Consider the following 18310-nt stretch of genomic DNA (forward strand, 5'->3'; position numbering starts at 1 on the left):
CAACATGATGATTTCAAACTGCTGTAGGAAACTCAGGACCGCCTTGTCGGTAACCAGGTTTTTTAGACCATGGGTGTTCCAGCGGTATATATGGCTGTTGTCTGGGTTTCCATCAGGACCAATGATGATTATTGTCGTTTTTGCCTTCCAGCCTGTTTGACTGTCTAGGGTGTGCCAATGAAGATCTGTTGGTGTATGCCATGGTGAAGCATGCTTTGATGTTTTATTATTGTTAAGTGTTCCCAATTACTTGGGGAGTTTCTACTCCCACGGCCCCTTTTAAAATTGATCTGCCCTTCTTTCGTTGCAGTATCAGAAGTTTAGTGTATCTGGGCAGATATAATTTTTGCAGGACGATGCCCCAAGCGCTGAACGTGTCTGGATATGGTAAAATTTGGTCAATTATATCAGACGTAGCCCAGGATGTCAGCGTTGCCTCTTTGTCTTTGTTATTTGGGTGTGGAATGAACTCAACAGTCATCAGCTCTATTGTGGAGATGTGAGCCAGGGGGTGAATCACATGTATTAACTTCAGTATTGCGCCTCTATTTAGTATGTCAAAAGCCCCCTTCGAACCATAACAAGGGATAAAGAGTAATTTATTGTCCTGTGAAGCCACTTTATCCTGCGATATCTGATGTCCCGTAATTCTTTTTTGTGCTGCGCTGTTTATGCAGTAGTCTGACCAAAGATAGTGCCCGTGATCTAAAAGCTGTTTGTTTTTACCTGTAGGTTGGTTTGTTGCAATGGTGTTATGCACAGAGCTTGAACATTGAGGGTCATGTTCCCTGAGTTTGGCGGATTCCGGCATGTCACTTACCTGCTGGGATCCTTGTTCTGGGCACTATCTAGTAGTTGATCTTTTTCCCTGTGATTCTCTTAAGGCCGCCTCACCATGCAAGAAGCTGCCACCCCGCTTGTTGCTGGAGAGAGAGGTTTTAGGAGACTGTTGGTGTGATGTGTATTGATTGCCTAAAGCGCTTGGTTCACACGTGGGATTGTCCTCACTGGCTGGCTGTTCTTCCCTCGTCTGGCTAGATTTAACCTGGCTTGCTGTCTTTTTGCTGTTGTCTGTTATTTCTGGTTCCTTACACTGCAAACCATTAAATTTAGCAAATTATATCCATATACTGTGTTGCTGGACCCCCTTCGATTTTTTTCCGTGCTTTCCTTTGTCGTTTCTTTCCCCATTTCGTGAGGGAGAACTCTTCCTCTGAAGGAATCCGTTCCTAACAATTCAACAATCCGCCCGTGGAGGAACCTGTTTCTTGTGCACGAAGGCATGATCTGCCCTCTGTGTTCTTCTAAGACCTTCCATGTCCAGATAAGTAATTTTCCATGAAATGATTGCTTCCCTGATGAGGTTCCTCCATGTTTTGTGTGCTTTCCTTGTTCGCCGGGGTTTTGGGGGCCTTCTCGCCACTACGACTAAAGTACTCTTGAGTTCTAAGGGTCTGGGCTTTTACCTCTTTCAAGATGTCATTTAGGATTTCCAGAGTGGCTTGTGAATTGTCGCCTATGGTGGCGCACTGACATGTCAACTGCTGGGTGTATGAGTGGGTTTGAGACCTTTTTATCAGATCGTTCAAGGATTGTAGCTTGTTGTTGATGCTCACAATGTGGATGGCCAAGATGTTAAGTAAGTCTACCTGGATGTCTTGCTTATCTGCTTGAAATTGGATGGCTGCTGACATCTCGTCCATTGTTGCTAGCAAGGCCTTCCACGAGTCTCCAGATGTCAATGGTTCAACATTTGAATTGGCCCCCGTTGTGTGGTCCAATGGGTCATCAGGTGCCTCTTGTTGCTCCGTTGCCATGGCTGCTGAAGTTACATGCGTGTCAGATGTAGTTGTGGTTATTATATTGCAAAATTAACAACCTTTTCTTGGTGAGCTTGTACTGCAGATGGATCTAAATTATTTTTTTTTACTTGTAATCTGATTGCCTTGAAATGTATCTGAGCAAGTGTCTGAAAGACCTATCAGTGGAAATTCCTCTGTTATAATATAGTCAGTGTAGTTCTCTTCTTGCGGCAGGGTGTTTGGAAAATGAAGAGCGCCACGGACACTCCAGTTCCAGTTACTGAGATTTAAAGTGGAAAAAGTGTCATTTTGGTAACATCCGTGAATTTATGTTTTGACCATTATGCTGGTTTTGTTGGGCTGAGGGGTAAGTGCGTTTGTTGTTCCCAGGTCAGCACAAGTCCTTTCAACATCCTGTGCAGTCTCCACTTCCGCCGCGCCTGCTGTCTCAGAGTCATTGGCAAGAGCTGTACCTTTTAAAGCACTGGTGGAGTTCGACTCCTTCTTAGTAAGCAAGAAATCCATGATTTTATAAACCTGTCTTTCTCTCCTGGCTCGGAGATTTATGAGGCGCATTGGTTGTTTGCACTGGAAAAGAAAAACCTGAAGATAAGATAGGTGAACAGTTGGAAAATAAACTATTTATGTTTATCATTTATGTCAAATGTTGATTAATAAATGCTTAGAAATACTTAATTTACTTTGTGAATGTTTCTTTTCACCATGTGCATGGGGCATTTCATAGCTTTGAGCTACAGCTTCAAAAACATGTCTGGTCCTTCATGCAAAACAGCTGTTTGATACATTAGTAAACTGAAATTGCTCTCAACTAGTCTTCGAAAAACAAAAAATGACACTCAATCATCGATTTTCACAGTAATTTATTTAGTAAACCTATTGTGAGATGGTTTAATATTCTTAAAGAAGCATCTTTATTCTGTATCAATAATAGAATCATGCTTTTCTCTCCTACTTCCAATCTTCTGGGCCTTTCTTTGTGCTGCAGAGGGCAAAGATAATCAGAAGAAGCAAGACAAAATGTTGTTGCGCCAATGATAAATGCTAATACAGCATGACACGGTCAGCATCAGAGATTTTGTTGTATACTTTCAAAAGGGAAATGTTCCAGGATACTACTTGGCCTGAAGACTGAGCAGCTAGCATTGTATAAACTGGATCCCATTTCCCCACATGAGGGACACACAATGTGTATTCCATAAACTGCTTGCTTCTTTTTTTTTTTTTCCTCAGGGCAATCTTATATTAGAAAATGGGTTGTATATGATCTTGTGACCCCCATCACCGATATGAATTGTGCCAGAACAAATTGTAAGCAGATGCAATCCACAGGGGGGTTGGGGAGCATTCTTTCATCTCCATGGGACAATGCCCCATACAGATGAGGGCACACCATTATGTCAGCACAGCTGCTTATTAAAAATGCAAAAACAATAAGGTGATGGATGTAATGCTTGCATTAATCGCAACCACTGGCAATCGCTCAGGCAGCATCTCAATCTATTGTTTTTATACCCACCATGCCACCTCAGTTTGATACCAGCCATATGGTAATCAGTCTTGACCCTGCTTCTTATGAGAACATTTCAGTCCGAACTGCCAGTCTAGGTCCTCCCTGATCAGGACAAATAGCATCCTAGGCCTGATGTGCATATAGCTGGGTCCAAACCGAGGTGGCACTGTGTGCAAAATAACAAAGGATTGGGATGCGGCCCAAGTGGTTACCACTGGCTAAGCTTATTTCAAACATGCCAGCCTTCATTGTTTTGTATACAAATTATATTAAAAATGCAGGCAAAAAAATCTATTGGCAAATGCACTCGTTGTGCGGCATATATCAGGTGGCACCGAGTTAGGGAGCACCTAGGAAGGGGAGGGCAAGTGGGTCCCAGGGATCCCCAGCCATTCAACTGCCCGCGGGTGAAGTCGGGTTTCACCCAGCAGCGGGGGTGAGGCAGAGAGATGAGGAAAATCACCGTCCTGTCTGTCAAATATTATCCAGTCTGTCAAATATCATCCAGTCTGTCAAATATTATTCAGTCTGTCAGATATTACCCAGTCTGGCGGTTAAAGACCAAACTGTGGTCTCAAACTGCTACTCGGTCTTTCAATGATGTGATGTTCACAGTGCAAATACAAGCTGTGCACATGCATTTGTTTTCTTAATAGGGCACATTATCACCACCAAACACAACTGTTTGAGTAGCGCAGAAAGCAAGTCCAATATAAAATACAGAAATATAAAATTAGAAATACTATGGGACAATTGGAAAGCCTGCTATCCCTATGGGCAATTGCTACAGCACCTCCACAAACAGGTTGTTGTAATACAAATTCTACAACAGTTGTCCCTAACTAACAGAGTAACAGCTGTAACCACATTCTATTAAAATTAAAGCAGTCACCTATAAATAATAATAATTGTAATGATATTTTGTAGTTTACCTGCTGTGTATAACTAAGTTGTCGACCTAAATCATCTTCTGTTTTTTTAAGTTTTCGCTCCAGCAATAATTTTTCTTCCTATGGTTAATGAAAAAATAAAAATGTATGTAAGTACTTAAGACATCAATTCTTCTTTCTCTAATTTGAATATGTACTACTTGACAGTCTTCTCTGAAAGTATACAAATCGATAAATATGCAATGTTGTAGAAGAACGTTACTTACTTGTAACAATAGTTGAGTTTCATTTATCCTCCTGCTGGTTCTTCATTTGAAATTAATACATCCTTAACAGATGATATTGCCCCCTTTGACCATGAGCCATCCACCATTCCACCGTTAGGCCACTTCAACATCCAGGCAGAAGAGAACGACTGCATGCTCTGCAATCGGCCTTGATCAAAATGTGCCTGGTGCAACATATAGTGCAAGACACATTCTTGATCATGTCTTCATCTCTAACATTGCTTTGGTAGTTCAGTTAACTTTTCTCCAATGTACAGACCACACTATACTTATCCTACCATTCCAAAACCATCAGGCTTATAATTTGTCTCCAGCATATGCTCATGAGACTTAGTATCTGTTCTAAACCAAGCTTCTCCTTTGCTTTCTGTTGATCCTTCTACAGCTGCTTTCAACTTCTCAAAAAAGCTTATGTCTGCTACAACCACAATTTACTGGAGTACTCACAATCCAGCTCCACTACTGAAAAGACATAGATACTTATCCCTGGGGAAATATCCTCCCCACCTTGGTGCCCTAGGTCCATGGTTATAGTAGTTTGAGACCTATATGAAAGGTTTTTTTAAATGTGGTCTTTGTTTCACTAACCATCAAGATGGAGTGATTTGAGAATTGTAAAGTTATTTACAGAAGTCAATTTAAATCAACCAAGCTGCTAGACTCAAAAGTACTTGCAGGCCCAGAAGTCTGGGGTGTTCTGAGACATGATACGGTAAATGATTTAAGGCCTAGTGATTTTTAGGTGCTAAGAGGGCACTTGGTGAGGTTTTCCCCAACTCGGATGGTCACAAGCGTTTGTGTTGTGAAAACTGCAGCTTGAATTGAAAACCTACTCGGGCTGCAGTAAAACCAATACAAGCAGCAGCACCCTCTGGCATACCGTGTGGTGCCATTTGTGGAACAAGTTCAAGGCACTAAAAAAAGTCAGAGCGAGCAGCGCAACATACCAGTTTCTGCCCACCCACAGAATTCTGAGGAATCTCGCAGATTTTGCATGTAACTCTGTGGAACTCTTCGGAGTGAAACTCCACGCGTTCTGCCCACCACTAATTTTAAACACAGTGTGAAACACAAGTCAACAAAACATGATAAATGCTGGAGAGAAAATACACCCACAAAGAACAAATGAAGAAACAATAAATGCAAAACCCAACATCCATTTTAAAATCCCAAATAATGAACAGGTACAAATCTTTGTACATAATATGGAGAAGTATGACCAAGGAAATTACCAGCTACGGGTATTAACTCCTGAAACCATTCAGTGGAATCAGAATAAATATGCTTACCTATTTTTTATGTCTTACCTTAATGTCCTTTAAGCAGATCGCTAGGTACTTCTTTATATCTGTGTCACTTCCAGGTAAAAGTTTTAACGAGAGGTGTGTCAAATGTTTAAATGGGTTGGTTTCCACAACATTCAAAAAAGCAGGTGTGTGATCTAATACTGATGCTGAAGAAACTAGCTGGAGCAAGAACCTTTAAAAAAAATCATTAGACAGATTAAAACAAATGACGTGTTAAAAAACAGCTTGTTTAATTAGTGAAAATTAGAAGTGAATTACTAATCTATGTAAAGACTATGTAACCTTGCAGAGTGAGCTACAAGTAATTAAAAAAGAAATCATCAACCAGTTGATTAAAGCCACTGCAATTAAAAAGGTACCCAATTTAAAAAAAAACTAAAAAATAATAATGCATCTTTTGATGTCAGGGCAGTATTCTTGAAATGAAGGCACACCATACAGAAAACAAACAGTTCCGATACATCAAGGCCACATATCTTTCATTACCCCTCAACGTTGAGGGCTGTTTAAAATGGCATGAGTCTAACAGGGACAATCTTTTGAGGTCTCAGAGGAGCTAAGAAGACCTTAAGTACATGCATAGCTTCTCTATGTCCTATTGTGCTTAGTCCACAAAATTAGCTGGGAACAAGGTAATCACCATTTATTGATTCTCTTGTGCCCCACACAAACCAGTAATGGCATTTTATATTTTGTTTCTAGAACACACTTTTAAAAATATAAACATAATTTCACATTTGGTAAAATTGCCAAAAATAATAGGTGCGTTCCTATGCGGTCAAACATCTTTCTGTTAGAAAAATACAGATCTGCACCCTAAAGAGAACAAAATGGGAAGTGACCACTAAGAAAATGATATCAGTAGAAAGTCAGGGGTTTACAGGTATTATCTAAGCTGCTATCTAAAGTTAATATAAAACACAATTAAACATAAGTATTGCTAAAGAGAGAGCACCTATTATTAGGTGAATGTGAACAAAGTGCACAGGCATTGTACCGTCACTCAAAATGAAAGGAGTAAATGGGTAAAGTGGGCTGACATGTAGCCACCATGCAGGGGTAGGCAGAAGTAAAACGAAAATGAAAATTACAATATAACTGACCAATGGATGAAGCCCACTGACCACGTAAACCCTCAATGTATGCATATTATTTATATTCTGTATGATTATTAAATAAAAAATTAAAAAATCCAGTGAAACAACTAAAGCTGTGTCTATGGCCACACCTAGAAAAGAATTTGTGCTGCAAGCTGGCATCTTTAAGGCTCTTGTCTGCATTGACACATGTCAGCGTTAAAATGTCTTTCAATTTTAAATAGGGGAAAATGAAGGGGGCAAGGCCAAGGCAGCCAGCAAGCTGTTTGAGACGTTCCCAACCTCCTAGTCATCCGGCCTGGTCCTCCTCACGCGCAAACATCCAGACTGGTCATGTGCTAAGCCCGGAGACCCATGGATCTCTCTTGCCCTCTCAACATGTCCGGAGCCTCCTTGGCGAGGCTGGAGCCACTGGGACGAGAGGACGCCACTTTTTTGGTGCCGGGTACAAGCGTCAGCCATAACCCGGCTTTTCGAACTCCAGCTTACTGGACGCCGAGCGATCATCCCACTTGTGCCTGACTGTTTCCTTGCTGTGGCCACTCTTGTCTAGTGGGTGTAGGAAGCTGGCTCTGTATATACTATCTCAAAGTGAGAGATAACGTGCACAGAGTCCAGGGGTTCCCCTTAGAGGTTGATAGTGGCAATAACAGATAATACTAATGCCCTATTTGTGGTAGTGTGGTTGAGCAGTTATAGGCTCATCATTTGTTGTACACACAGGGCAATAAATGGAACACACATTAAAAGACTTAACTCCAGGTCAATAGGTTTTTATAGAGAAAAAATATATATATTTTCTTAATTCATTTTAGAACCACAAGATTCAGATATCAAGTAAGTACATAAATTGTAAGGTACTTGGCATAGGTAAATATAGAACGTTGAATGAAAACAGTAATGTACACAATTCAGCATAAAATAGCAATAAGTTATTTTAAAAGTGGACACTGCAAAATTCAACAGTTCCTGGGAGGTAAGTAAAGGTTAGTTTGTCGGGTAAGTAAAGCACTTACAAGTTCAGTCTCCGGGGCATAGGCAGTCCACCGTTAGGGGATCAAGAGAACCCCAAACACCCTGCACCAGCAACACAGGGCCTGTCAGGTGCAGAGGTCAAAGAGGGGACCAAATATCATAGGCGCCTATGGAGACTAGGGGTACTCCGGTTCCAGTCTGCTAGCAAGTAAGTACCTGCGTCCTCGGGGAGCAGACCAGGGTTTTTTTTGTAGAGCACGGGGTGGGTCCCAAACAGGAACACAAAATACACCCTCATCGGCACAGGGGTGGACGGGTGCAGTGTGCTAACAAGACGTCAGGTTTTGTGTTGGATTCACTGGAGGGGCCCAGAGGTCACTCTGGCGATGCAGGCAGGGCACACAGAGGGGGCTTCTCGGGCCAGCCACCAACTGGGCAATGATGAGGGCCGCCTGCTGGTCACTCCTGCACCAGTAGTTGGTTCCTCTCAGGCCTGGAGGCTGCGGGTGCAGTGCTTCTTCCAGGTGTTGGGTTCTTGGTTACCAGACAGTTGCAGTCAGGGGGTTCCTCTGGATTCTCACTGCAGGCATTGCCATGGGGGTGCAGGGAGGGGGTCTCAGGGTGGACACGTCGTGGGAGTCACTTTGGTGTTGGTTTCTCTGGACATGGGCCGGGTGAAGAGTGTTGGGGATTCACGCTTCAGGAGTGAGGTGAGAATCCCTTTAAAGATGGTTTCTTCTTTGTTGTTTGGACAGAGCCGCTGTCCACGGGAGTTTCGTGGTCCTTTGGGTTTGCAGGGCAGTCCTCGGAGTCAGCAGAGGTCGCTGGGCCCGCAGGACGAGTCGCTGTTGCCGGTTCTTTAAATCTGAAGACAGGCCGGGTGGGGGGGGTAGCAGGCATCTCCACTAGCTGGAGTGCCCTGGGGCATTGTAACACAGAGCCTGAGCCTGAGCCTTTGAGGCTCACTGCTAGGTGTTACAGTCCCTATAGGGGGGAGGTGTTAAGCACCTCCACCCATGAAGGCATTGTTTCTGGCCCTAGAGAGCACAAAGGCTCTCACTCCAGGGGGTCAGAAACTCGTCTCTCAGTGGCAGGCTGGCACAGACCAGCCAGTCCTGCACTGAAGGATTGGGTAAAATACAGCGGGCATCTCTAAGATGCCCTCTATGTGCATTTGTTTTAAATCCAACACTGGCATCGGGGTGGGTTTATTATTCTGAGAAGTTTGATACCAAACTTCCCAGTATTCAGTGTAGCCATTATAGAACTGTGGAGTTCGTTTTGACAAACTCCCAGACCATATACTTAATATGTCCACACTGTACTTACAATGTCTAAGAATTGACTTAGACACTGTAGGGGTATATTGCTCATCCTGAGCTATGCCCTCACCTGTGGTATAGTGCACCTTGCCTTAGGGATTTAAGGCCTGCTAGAGGGGTGACTTACCTATGTCACAGGCAGTATTTTGTGTGCATGGCGTCCTTTGTCTCCCCACCAGTACACACAATCTGCAATGGCAGTGTGCATTTGTTAGGTGAGGGGTCCCATAGGGTGGCACAACACTTGCTGCAGCTGCTAGGGACCTTCTCTGGTCACAGGTCCCTTAGTACCACTGGTACCTTTTACAAGGGACTTATCTGTGTGCCTGGGGTGTGCCAATTGTGGAAACAATGGTACATTTTTAGTGAAAGAACACTGGTGCTGGGGCCTGGTTAGAAGGGTCCCAGTACACTTCTCAGTCAAGTCAGCATCAACATCAGTCAAAAAGTGTGTGTGTGTGTGTGTGTGTGTGTGTGGGGGGGGAGGAGGGGGGGGGGGGGGGGAAGGGGGGTGTGGGTAGTGGGGAGGGAACTGCAACAAGGAGCCATTTTTCTACAGTGGGCTAGTGCAAGAGACCCTGTTCATCTGCTTCTTCGTTCCCACTGTCATTCCATATGGTCGCTAAGAGTTGATGCACCCTGGGAGGGGCCCTCACAGCGTCACTGACCCCCTGCACCAGACTGCAATGGCCACCAACTGGCCCTGCCCTGGCCAAGATGGACTGTTTCTATGGGCCCGGTTCCTCTGGGAGACCCTCAGGTGTGTTGGACCCTCCAGGACACACCCAACTCAATCTGACCACCATCCTCCAAGTCACAAAGGACTCCAGAGTTGCTCTAGACAACAGCGTGGGTGAGATCCAGATGGCTGCAGCGCTCCTCCGCTAAGACCTTCAAAACGTTGTCACCCGAGTCGCAGTGGCAGAGCACAAGGTCTCCTCAGTGGAAGATGATGTGAAGCACACTCGTCAAGTAGTGGGACTTCTGACCTCAACGGCAATCCTGGAGAAAAGGGCAGATGATGTTGAAAATCGCTCCCACCATATCAATCTACATATAGTGGGGTTCACGGAGGACTCTAAACCGCCAGATGTTGCGTAATTCTTTGAAACCTGGTTTTGTTCATGGGTACCGGAGTCAGCTCTTTCACTGTGGTTCGGAATGGAATGAGCCCAAAGATCCTTGGCCCAATGGCCCCCTCCTGGGGCCCCATCATGGCCCTTGACAGCCAAGATCCTAAAAGTTTGTACTGCTTTTGAGGCCCCCAGAGCAGGCATGGGAGTTGGCTGAGGAGAGATGAGACTCCCGCTCCCCCTCAGACCGAGCAGGCCCCAGCGGTGCGTAGCATTGCAGCACCATGCTTTTCAAAAACCACAAAACAGTTACGTCTGCTCTTACAAACTTCATATATATGGTTTTGTTTATGTCATATCCACTGCATTATGTTACACCTATGCTGCACCTCACCCATGACCCCACCGTCACACTGCCTGCTCCCTGGGTCGGGTTGCATTTTCCTACTCCACAAACCCATGTACAACAGAAATGTGTCCCCTTAAATTGATGTCCTGGTATGTGAATGGACTCCCGGACCGCTTTAAATGCACTGCAGTCCTACGCTTTACTAAACGCTTCCAGCCTGCTGTTCTGATGCGCCAGGAGACTCACCGGCTGGGTACTCAGTGCCCCTTCTTGCAACGATGTGTGTACGACAGGGTGTTCCATGCCATGTTTACGTGGGGCTCCAGAGGAGTGGCCATCCTGCCGTATAAAGTGTTCCCACTGGCAGTTACCAACTCACATTTGGACCCTCAGGGGCGCTACGTGGCGGTAGAGAGCCTCTTTGAGAGCTGCCAGTACAATGTCCTGTCAAAACAAACACCTGCAGGGACACTGGCTTCCCTAACTTCCTTACTCGTGGACATACCGATAGGTGTACTGATCCTTGGGGGGGGCCATTTCAATATGGTGCACAACTCTGACCTTGATGCAACTGCCCCTGCCCCCCCCCCCACCCCCCACTCAGGGTCGCATTTCCCATGTGCACCAACCCTCGACCTGGATGGACGCACTGGGGTTCCGACACGTGGAGAGTTTGCCATCTTCAGGAGTGATTATTATTTACACTTCGACAGTGCATGAACAGAGTCCTGCATCGATCTCTTGGTACTAGCGACAAGTCGGCCAGGTGAGCTCTGTGCCCGCCCTCCAGAGAGGGATCTCTGACCAAACACCTCTTTCTATGACCTTCAGTGGCGCAAACCACACTCAGAGACCCATTTGGGGTCTCAACGCCTGGTACCTCAGAGGCCACCATTTGTGGCTTCCTTAGAACCAGATATCGAGGCCTACTTCGAGATCAATCATGGGTCAGTGTACTCAGTGGCCACTTGATTGGGGGGGGGGGGGGGAGGCTGTAAGGCAGTGATTTGAGGTCTGGAGAAAGGGTTCATCCGGCAGAATAAAAAGGTGAAAATGGCACAAGACCCCGAGACCCAAATTCACATCCTGAAAACTCAGCCCCCTGACCCTTGTATCCATGTGGCGGCTCTCGATGGTCAGAAGCCGCTTAAGGCAGGCTGCCCTTGAGACAGCCTGCAAATGCTGGTGGACACACACTAGAAACATTTATGAACACGGTGATAAGAGCAGGAAATTAATATATTGGCTTGCCACCCATCATAGATGAGGCGGCCAGCGACTACTACACCCCCTGATAGCCATTAGACCTTTGCAATCTTTTCTCATACCCTTTATGCCGATAAGCTTTGAACCCCCCTCTCCTCCCCCTAGGGAGATCGAGCACCCATTACTTCGTGATATCCCGCTCCCTCGATCCCTACTTCTCTGGCCCATGAGTTGGACCAGCCCATTACTACTGAGGAGATCGACTCTGCCCTCTCTGACATGCAAGACCCCCGGTCCAAACTGACTACCCATGGAGTACTACCAGAAATTCTGTACTCAAATGACCCAGTTTCTGCACAAGCTTTATATTGAGGTGCCAGAGTGGGGAACCTTCGCATCTAGGCTCGACTTAGCCTCTATCGCAGTTATCCCCAAACCAGAACACCCTCCTGGGAAGTGCTTCTCGTACACGTCTATCTTGTTGATCAAACCAGAAATTAAGCTCCTTGCCAAAATTCTGGGAAAATCGACTGCAACCTACTTTACCATACTTAATTCACAGTGATCAATGTGCCTTCATGTCAGTGCACAGCACAAGACACTGTATTAAGAGGGTGTAGGTGGCACTCTCTAGGCTGGATATAATCTCACACCAGCGGCGCCACTCCTTATAGACTTTGAGAAGGTGTTCAATACGGTTGACAGGTCCTTTCTCTAGGCTGCACTTGTGCACGCCAGGCTAGGGAGGCACACAGAACACCCTATTAGCGCCCTTTACCACCAGCCCTATGCACAAATCTGGGTACAATGGCTCTCTCTCGTATTGTTTCCCCATTTGCAGAGGCACACGCCAGGGCTGCCCCGGTCTCCCCTATTTAATTTGCCCTGGTGCTGCTGAGTTGTGATGCTGAGCGGGAAGTCGTGGGATGGTAAACCAGAGGAGAGGATTGCCCTCTACGGTAATGACATCCTCCTGTTCTTAGCTGACCCTCAGACTCCAAGGCCTAGGTGAATACAGACACATTTTTACTCGTACCCGTTCGTGATGACACTCGGGGCCCACACGCGGTAGTCAAATATCCGGGTAATGAGTCTCTCCTTCAAATACCTTGGGTTTCACACCTCCCTCCTCCATAAGCTTACACATCACCTCAGTCTAACTCCATTGGCATCCAAGATGAAAACAGACATCCAGCAATGGGAACAGCTTCCCCTGTTTGTAATAGGCTGAATCGCCTTTTTTAAGATGATGCGCTTCCTGTACAAATTCCAGCACTTCCCACACCTGTTTCTCTCCCCCCCCCGCCCCAAAGCCACCTACTGCTAGTTTTATACACTTGAACTCCAACATTCGCTCTTTTATTTGGTCCGATGGTCAGTCACGGATCGCATTCCCAAATGGTAGACAATCCCCATAAAATGGGTGCACCTCCAGTGCTATTATTATGCTTCCCAACTCATTGTCAATAATGACTGGTTTAGCAGCTAGTGGGATGACCCCACTTAAATCGAGGAGAGCTTTCTCTTCTGGGGCTTGACCGCTTCCTAGATATCTTATATGGCACCCAGTTACCAGACATCATGCACGACATCACTTGTGTGGTCTTCATTTGTTGGAGATCCACACTGAGATTTTTGGAGTGGGACTGAACGTTGACTGGAACGGCCCCACTCTGGACAGGGTGTTGGCTCTGCCATCCATTGGAGTTGGAGGGATTCCGTAAATGGGATCGGATATACATCACAGTTCTGGGGTATGTTTGGGCTGTGAAACACATCTTGACTTTTTAAGGTTTGCAAGACCTTTACCACCTCTGTTGGATTCAGTTTCACAAATATTTGCACGCCCTTGCGGCCAACATTCTTCCACAACACTGACAAACCTGAATTTACCCCCCGCGCCCCCCCGCACCTCGAGGTCGGACTGCTATCAGGCTGCATTGGTAAGAGGGCCATATCCCAAATATACCACTTATCGCGAATGCCCCGGTTTTGACACTCTTAAACATCGTTGGAAGGCCTGGATTGGTGAACTGGATAAGGCAGACTAGAGGGAGGCTAGATTAGCCCCACGCACGCTAGCCATTTTCACAGTTGATCCAATTAAATTATTTGTACACAACATACCTCACCCAGACACCTTTATATTATAGAAGTAGGATTCCCCACCCTGCTTGCTTCCACTGCTCAGCAACCCCAGCTGATTTTTACCACATGATCTGGGCCTGTTCGATCCTTTCACCTTTTCTGTGAACGTATAACTCACTAAGGTCTTGGAGTGTGACACTGAATTAAGCCCCCCAAAAGTGGCATTCTTAGGCAATGTCGATGAGAATGGAGACCACTTTGTCCCCCCACCCCTCAGGCTGATCAGACAACCTGTGGGTATTGATACCTTGGTCGCTAAACCCAATATGGTTCATAGGTGGAAATCCAAAAATGACCCTTACCTAGCGGAATGGAGGGTGGGAGTGGACTGGTGCACCCAATTGGGAGGGCCCATATAGAATGCATAGGGCTGTCTGCGAAAACAGGATAAGATATGGGGAAGGTGGGGGCCTTCTATGGTGTGGGAATGTTATGTATTATGTGGTTAACTGTTATGTGGAGGTGCTATGCAGTTCTACTTGTTTTCAATGCAGTGACATTCGAAAATCTAAGAAATAGTTTTTTATAAAAAAAATAGGGAAAAATAAAAGAAGGCTTAGTCACTAATGCTCATGTGTGTTCCTAAATCTATTTGACTTTTAGAACAGGTTTGATGTTTATTGTGTTGTTCTTATTAGAGTGATAACATTGGAGAGAAAATATTTTTTTACAAATGAATTGTTCTGTTTCAACTGGAGAGTTGTCTGTTATAAAAGTGTTTTGGAATTCTGTATAGAGACAGATACTCTATTTACTTCTATGAACTATGATTTTGAATAATGATGGAAGACTTACTTCGGTAAAGATTCTAACCTTTTGAATTATGTGCACCATACAGACAACCATAAAAGATGGTGATGTACTCGATACAGAAAGGGGAAGGGGGCTTAACAATGTAACCAGACTGGAGTTATCCTCAAACGCCCTTATGGACTATAATGTAAAAACAGGTGCTGATTTAAAATGCTAGTCCTTGCTCGCAAAGGACTGCTAAATAATGGCAATTAAATCACCTGGTCAGACAGCAAAACCTAAACAGAACTAGCCTGAGCCTCCATCTTTCAAGTTCGCCACATAAGACAAAAAGGTTCTCTACCTCGAAGTTCACAAAACATTGATGACCTAGTCTTATTCTGCAGCAAACTGAAAACATGTTTGTTTTTGCAATTATCTTTTAAACTAAACCTACCTTCCTTCCTTCTCTCACCATTCCCTACTCTAATACGGCTTTCATCATCCTTTGAAGCTTTAGTAATATGTTATGTTACATCTTCCAAAATTACGGTAGCACGTTACTAGTAAATGTGATACTGTTCAACTAACAGAATTGGAATAAGAATCAAACAATAGCTAGTGCCATTAGAATTAACAATGTGATTAAAGCAGGCTTGCATAAGAATGCCAGATTGCAATATTATGCAGGTTACATCCTAGGTAAAACCTTCTTCATCCTCCGGTATCTGTCAGGCATCACTGACATTCAATGCAAATTACTGATCTGACAAGAAATGGCACAAAACACATTAGTTTAGTGGAGAATGTTGCTTGCCTAATGTTACTAAGGAAACACTAGATAATTTTTCTGCCCAGTCTTGCACTGCAGTAAGATACCTAGACAAATGTATGTAGTCACTGCTAATGTAGAGGGGGAGTGACCATTTTCAGTATTTTTTGTCTATTACTGGGTGCATAATGTATCTACAATTTTGTTTGGTCTGTAAAATGGTTTGTGTAACAATATATATGAATTAAAAATGGTATTATTTTTTCCTCATTTCAATAAATCCTGGTCAACTTAGGTTAGCAGCACAGGACACTTGTGGAGAGCAGGAACAAAAAGCAAGGACTTTGAGGTATCAAATGACTTGCAAATGAACAGAAATAATGTTAATCATAATGTACTGAACATAAAGTATTAGAATAGTTTTGAGGAACTCTGGGCATTTTGTTAAATATCTCGATTCCTTACCTTGGAACTTCTTTGATTTGTTCTTGAATACACTGTTGAAGCAGATCAATAAATCTTTGTGGGAAGGCAGAAAAATCTACCAGCAGAGACTGCTGAAATTTCAGACTTCATTAAGACAGGAAAAAACAGGGAAAAAGTGGATTAGCACACGTTGTTAATAGAAATCAAGTCATAACTCTTTCCATTTCAATGTCACTAAAAGCACACATCCAAAATGTATGGGAATGTTTAAAATTGTAATTTCAAGTGACATAATAGCCCAGTAAGTGTTACGTCAGGTTGTTCACATCACACACAATAAGAAACTTCACCACATTTCCCCCTTGCAGAAGATGCTGTTTGTCAAACTAAAGAGGCACACCACTGAAACTTAAGCAGCATTGTCTTTACAATACAATAAGACATATAAAGCCAAAGGAAAATCACAGTTCAGTCATTATGATCCTGCAATTAAAAGCAAGTTCTTACAAATACAGATTCTAAGTATTATGAAGCAAAGTAAATACTTAGAAATTGTGCCTGGCAAGAAATTCCCTGCACGGTGGAGGGTGTAGAAGGCAGCCTACTGTGATAGTACTCTTTAGCTGTACATTTCAGGATTCACCAAAACACATGTACCATTCTTGACCCAAAGTACACAGACACCTGTAGCAAGGATATGTCCGCTCTCTCATTCTACACGTTTTTGTCACATAATGTACAGCAACAAGCTAGAGGTAAGATTTAAGAAACTTCTAGATAAATAATATAATACAATGCCATATTTTTAAATCAAATTTAGGTTTTAACTCATGAGGAAAGAGGTCAGTTTGATACACTCTTAGATGTCATTTAATGTTGAGTATTATGTTGCTCCTATGACTGTGCTGCAACAGTCCTTGTGAAATGCATTTGACTGATACACTATATCCTAAACACTGTTTGAATTACTGAAATAGGATACTGAATTAAAGGGAAATGTATCCTATGCGCTGAAGCAAATGGGCTGTGATTTGAAAAATGTACACAACCTTTAATAATGTTTGTTATAAAAATGTGCCTTGAAGCTGTCCTTTGTGTCACCGCTTTGCACATTAATTTTACTTTTGTTATGGGTCCAACACCTTAAAAATTATTATATGTTTCATAATATGCACGGGGATGATACCTTTCAGACATCAACTTTAATGACAAATGTATCAGAGAGCAGAGAAAAATTCACTAATTTCAGGATATCTTTCAATTTACTAAACCAACAACAAAATAAAATAAAGTGCAAAGCAGGATGTGCAAATAAAACAAGACGTTCAGGCCAGTATAAAAACAATACTCAACTCATACCCCTTCAAGACAGATCTTCTCGACCAATTGACCTCTAAATACCCATACCACCAGTCCACCCCTCACAGACTAGAGTCTAGCATTTATCAACCAACATTAGTAAATCATTACTCAGGTCTTTAACAGAGAGAGAAAAGGCAAGTCAGCGAGATAACATGCATACAGTATATTGTATATCCAGCATCAATAAGATGTTTAAATCCTTGTGGTCTCAGCCAAAGCTATATATGGAGAGCCCCATTAACTTCTAAGCAATTCAAGTAGGTACGTTTAAAATCTACCGCCTGAAAAGGGCCCAGATCTGTTTCAACCTTTTTGTAAATATAGATTACTTTCCAAATTGTACATTTATAACAAGTGTGCTAAACACAGATGTAACATCAGGGGAAGCGGGTCAAGCCATGCAGAGATTATGCAAATGGGGAATAACCATAGCCATAAATACAAAAAAGTTGGCCTGACCAAACAACCATATCATTATGTATCCCCAATAATATTAAGTGGGGAGTTAAGGCTACATCTAGGTACAAAGAGATTTCAAAGAATTTTGATATTTCAGTCTTCAGTTGCTCGACAGAGAAACGCTCCCCCCCACCGCCATTAGCGATCTTCGCCGGTGTGTAGTATAAATCAAAAAGCGTCTTAAAGTGTTGTGCCTCTTAATCTGCTGACACCAGTACAGTGCGGCCAAACTCTAGAGATTCATAAAAACTCAGGTTGCCAATATCAAGTTTCTGCTGCCATTTAATTGTATGCTTTTCTAGATCGTCAGACATTAAGGAACCTAAACAATTATAAACGTAGCTGACTGTACACTCCGATCTACCACACAAAGTCTTCATCACGTTTTGTTTCAAAAATCCGTTCAAACCCCCCCGCCCACTTTTTTTTTTTTTTTTAAATAAAGCCCGGACTTAGAGATACTTAAACTCTCTCCTTTCAAACTGACAGTGTCTGCAGCTCATCAAAATACAATTTGAATCCCAAAAAAAACTCTCCCAGCATTTTGGCTCTCTCACTTTGCAACGAGGCAG

The 18310-nt window shown here is 43.6% G+C and overlaps 1 protein-coding gene across 2 annotated transcripts in view; it reads right to left on the reverse strand.

Annotated features, from left to right (window-relative positions):
* SASS6 (SAS-6 centriolar assembly protein) overlaps positions 1-18310 on the reverse strand; it is a 171456-nt gene that overhangs the window by 113787 nt on the left and 39359 nt on the right. For both annotated transcript variants that reach the window (XM_069232163.1, XM_069232162.1), the window contains exons 4-6: positions 15957-16061; positions 5818-5989; positions 4266-4343 (exon numbers count right to left, since the gene is read on the reverse strand). In XM_069232163.1, coding sequence (XP_069088264.1) covers positions 4266-4343; positions 5818-5989; positions 15957-16061 — 355 coding nt within the window. The remainder of the gene's footprint in view (positions 1-4265; positions 4344-5817; positions 5990-15956; positions 16062-18310) is intronic.

Source organism: Pleurodeles waltl, chromosome 4_2 (genome assembly GCF_031143425.1).
Source record: "Pleurodeles waltl isolate 20211129_DDA chromosome 4_2, aPleWal1.hap1.20221129, whole genome shotgun sequence".
Taxonomy (NCBI): Eukaryota; Metazoa; Chordata; class Amphibia; order Caudata; family Salamandridae; genus Pleurodeles; species Pleurodeles waltl.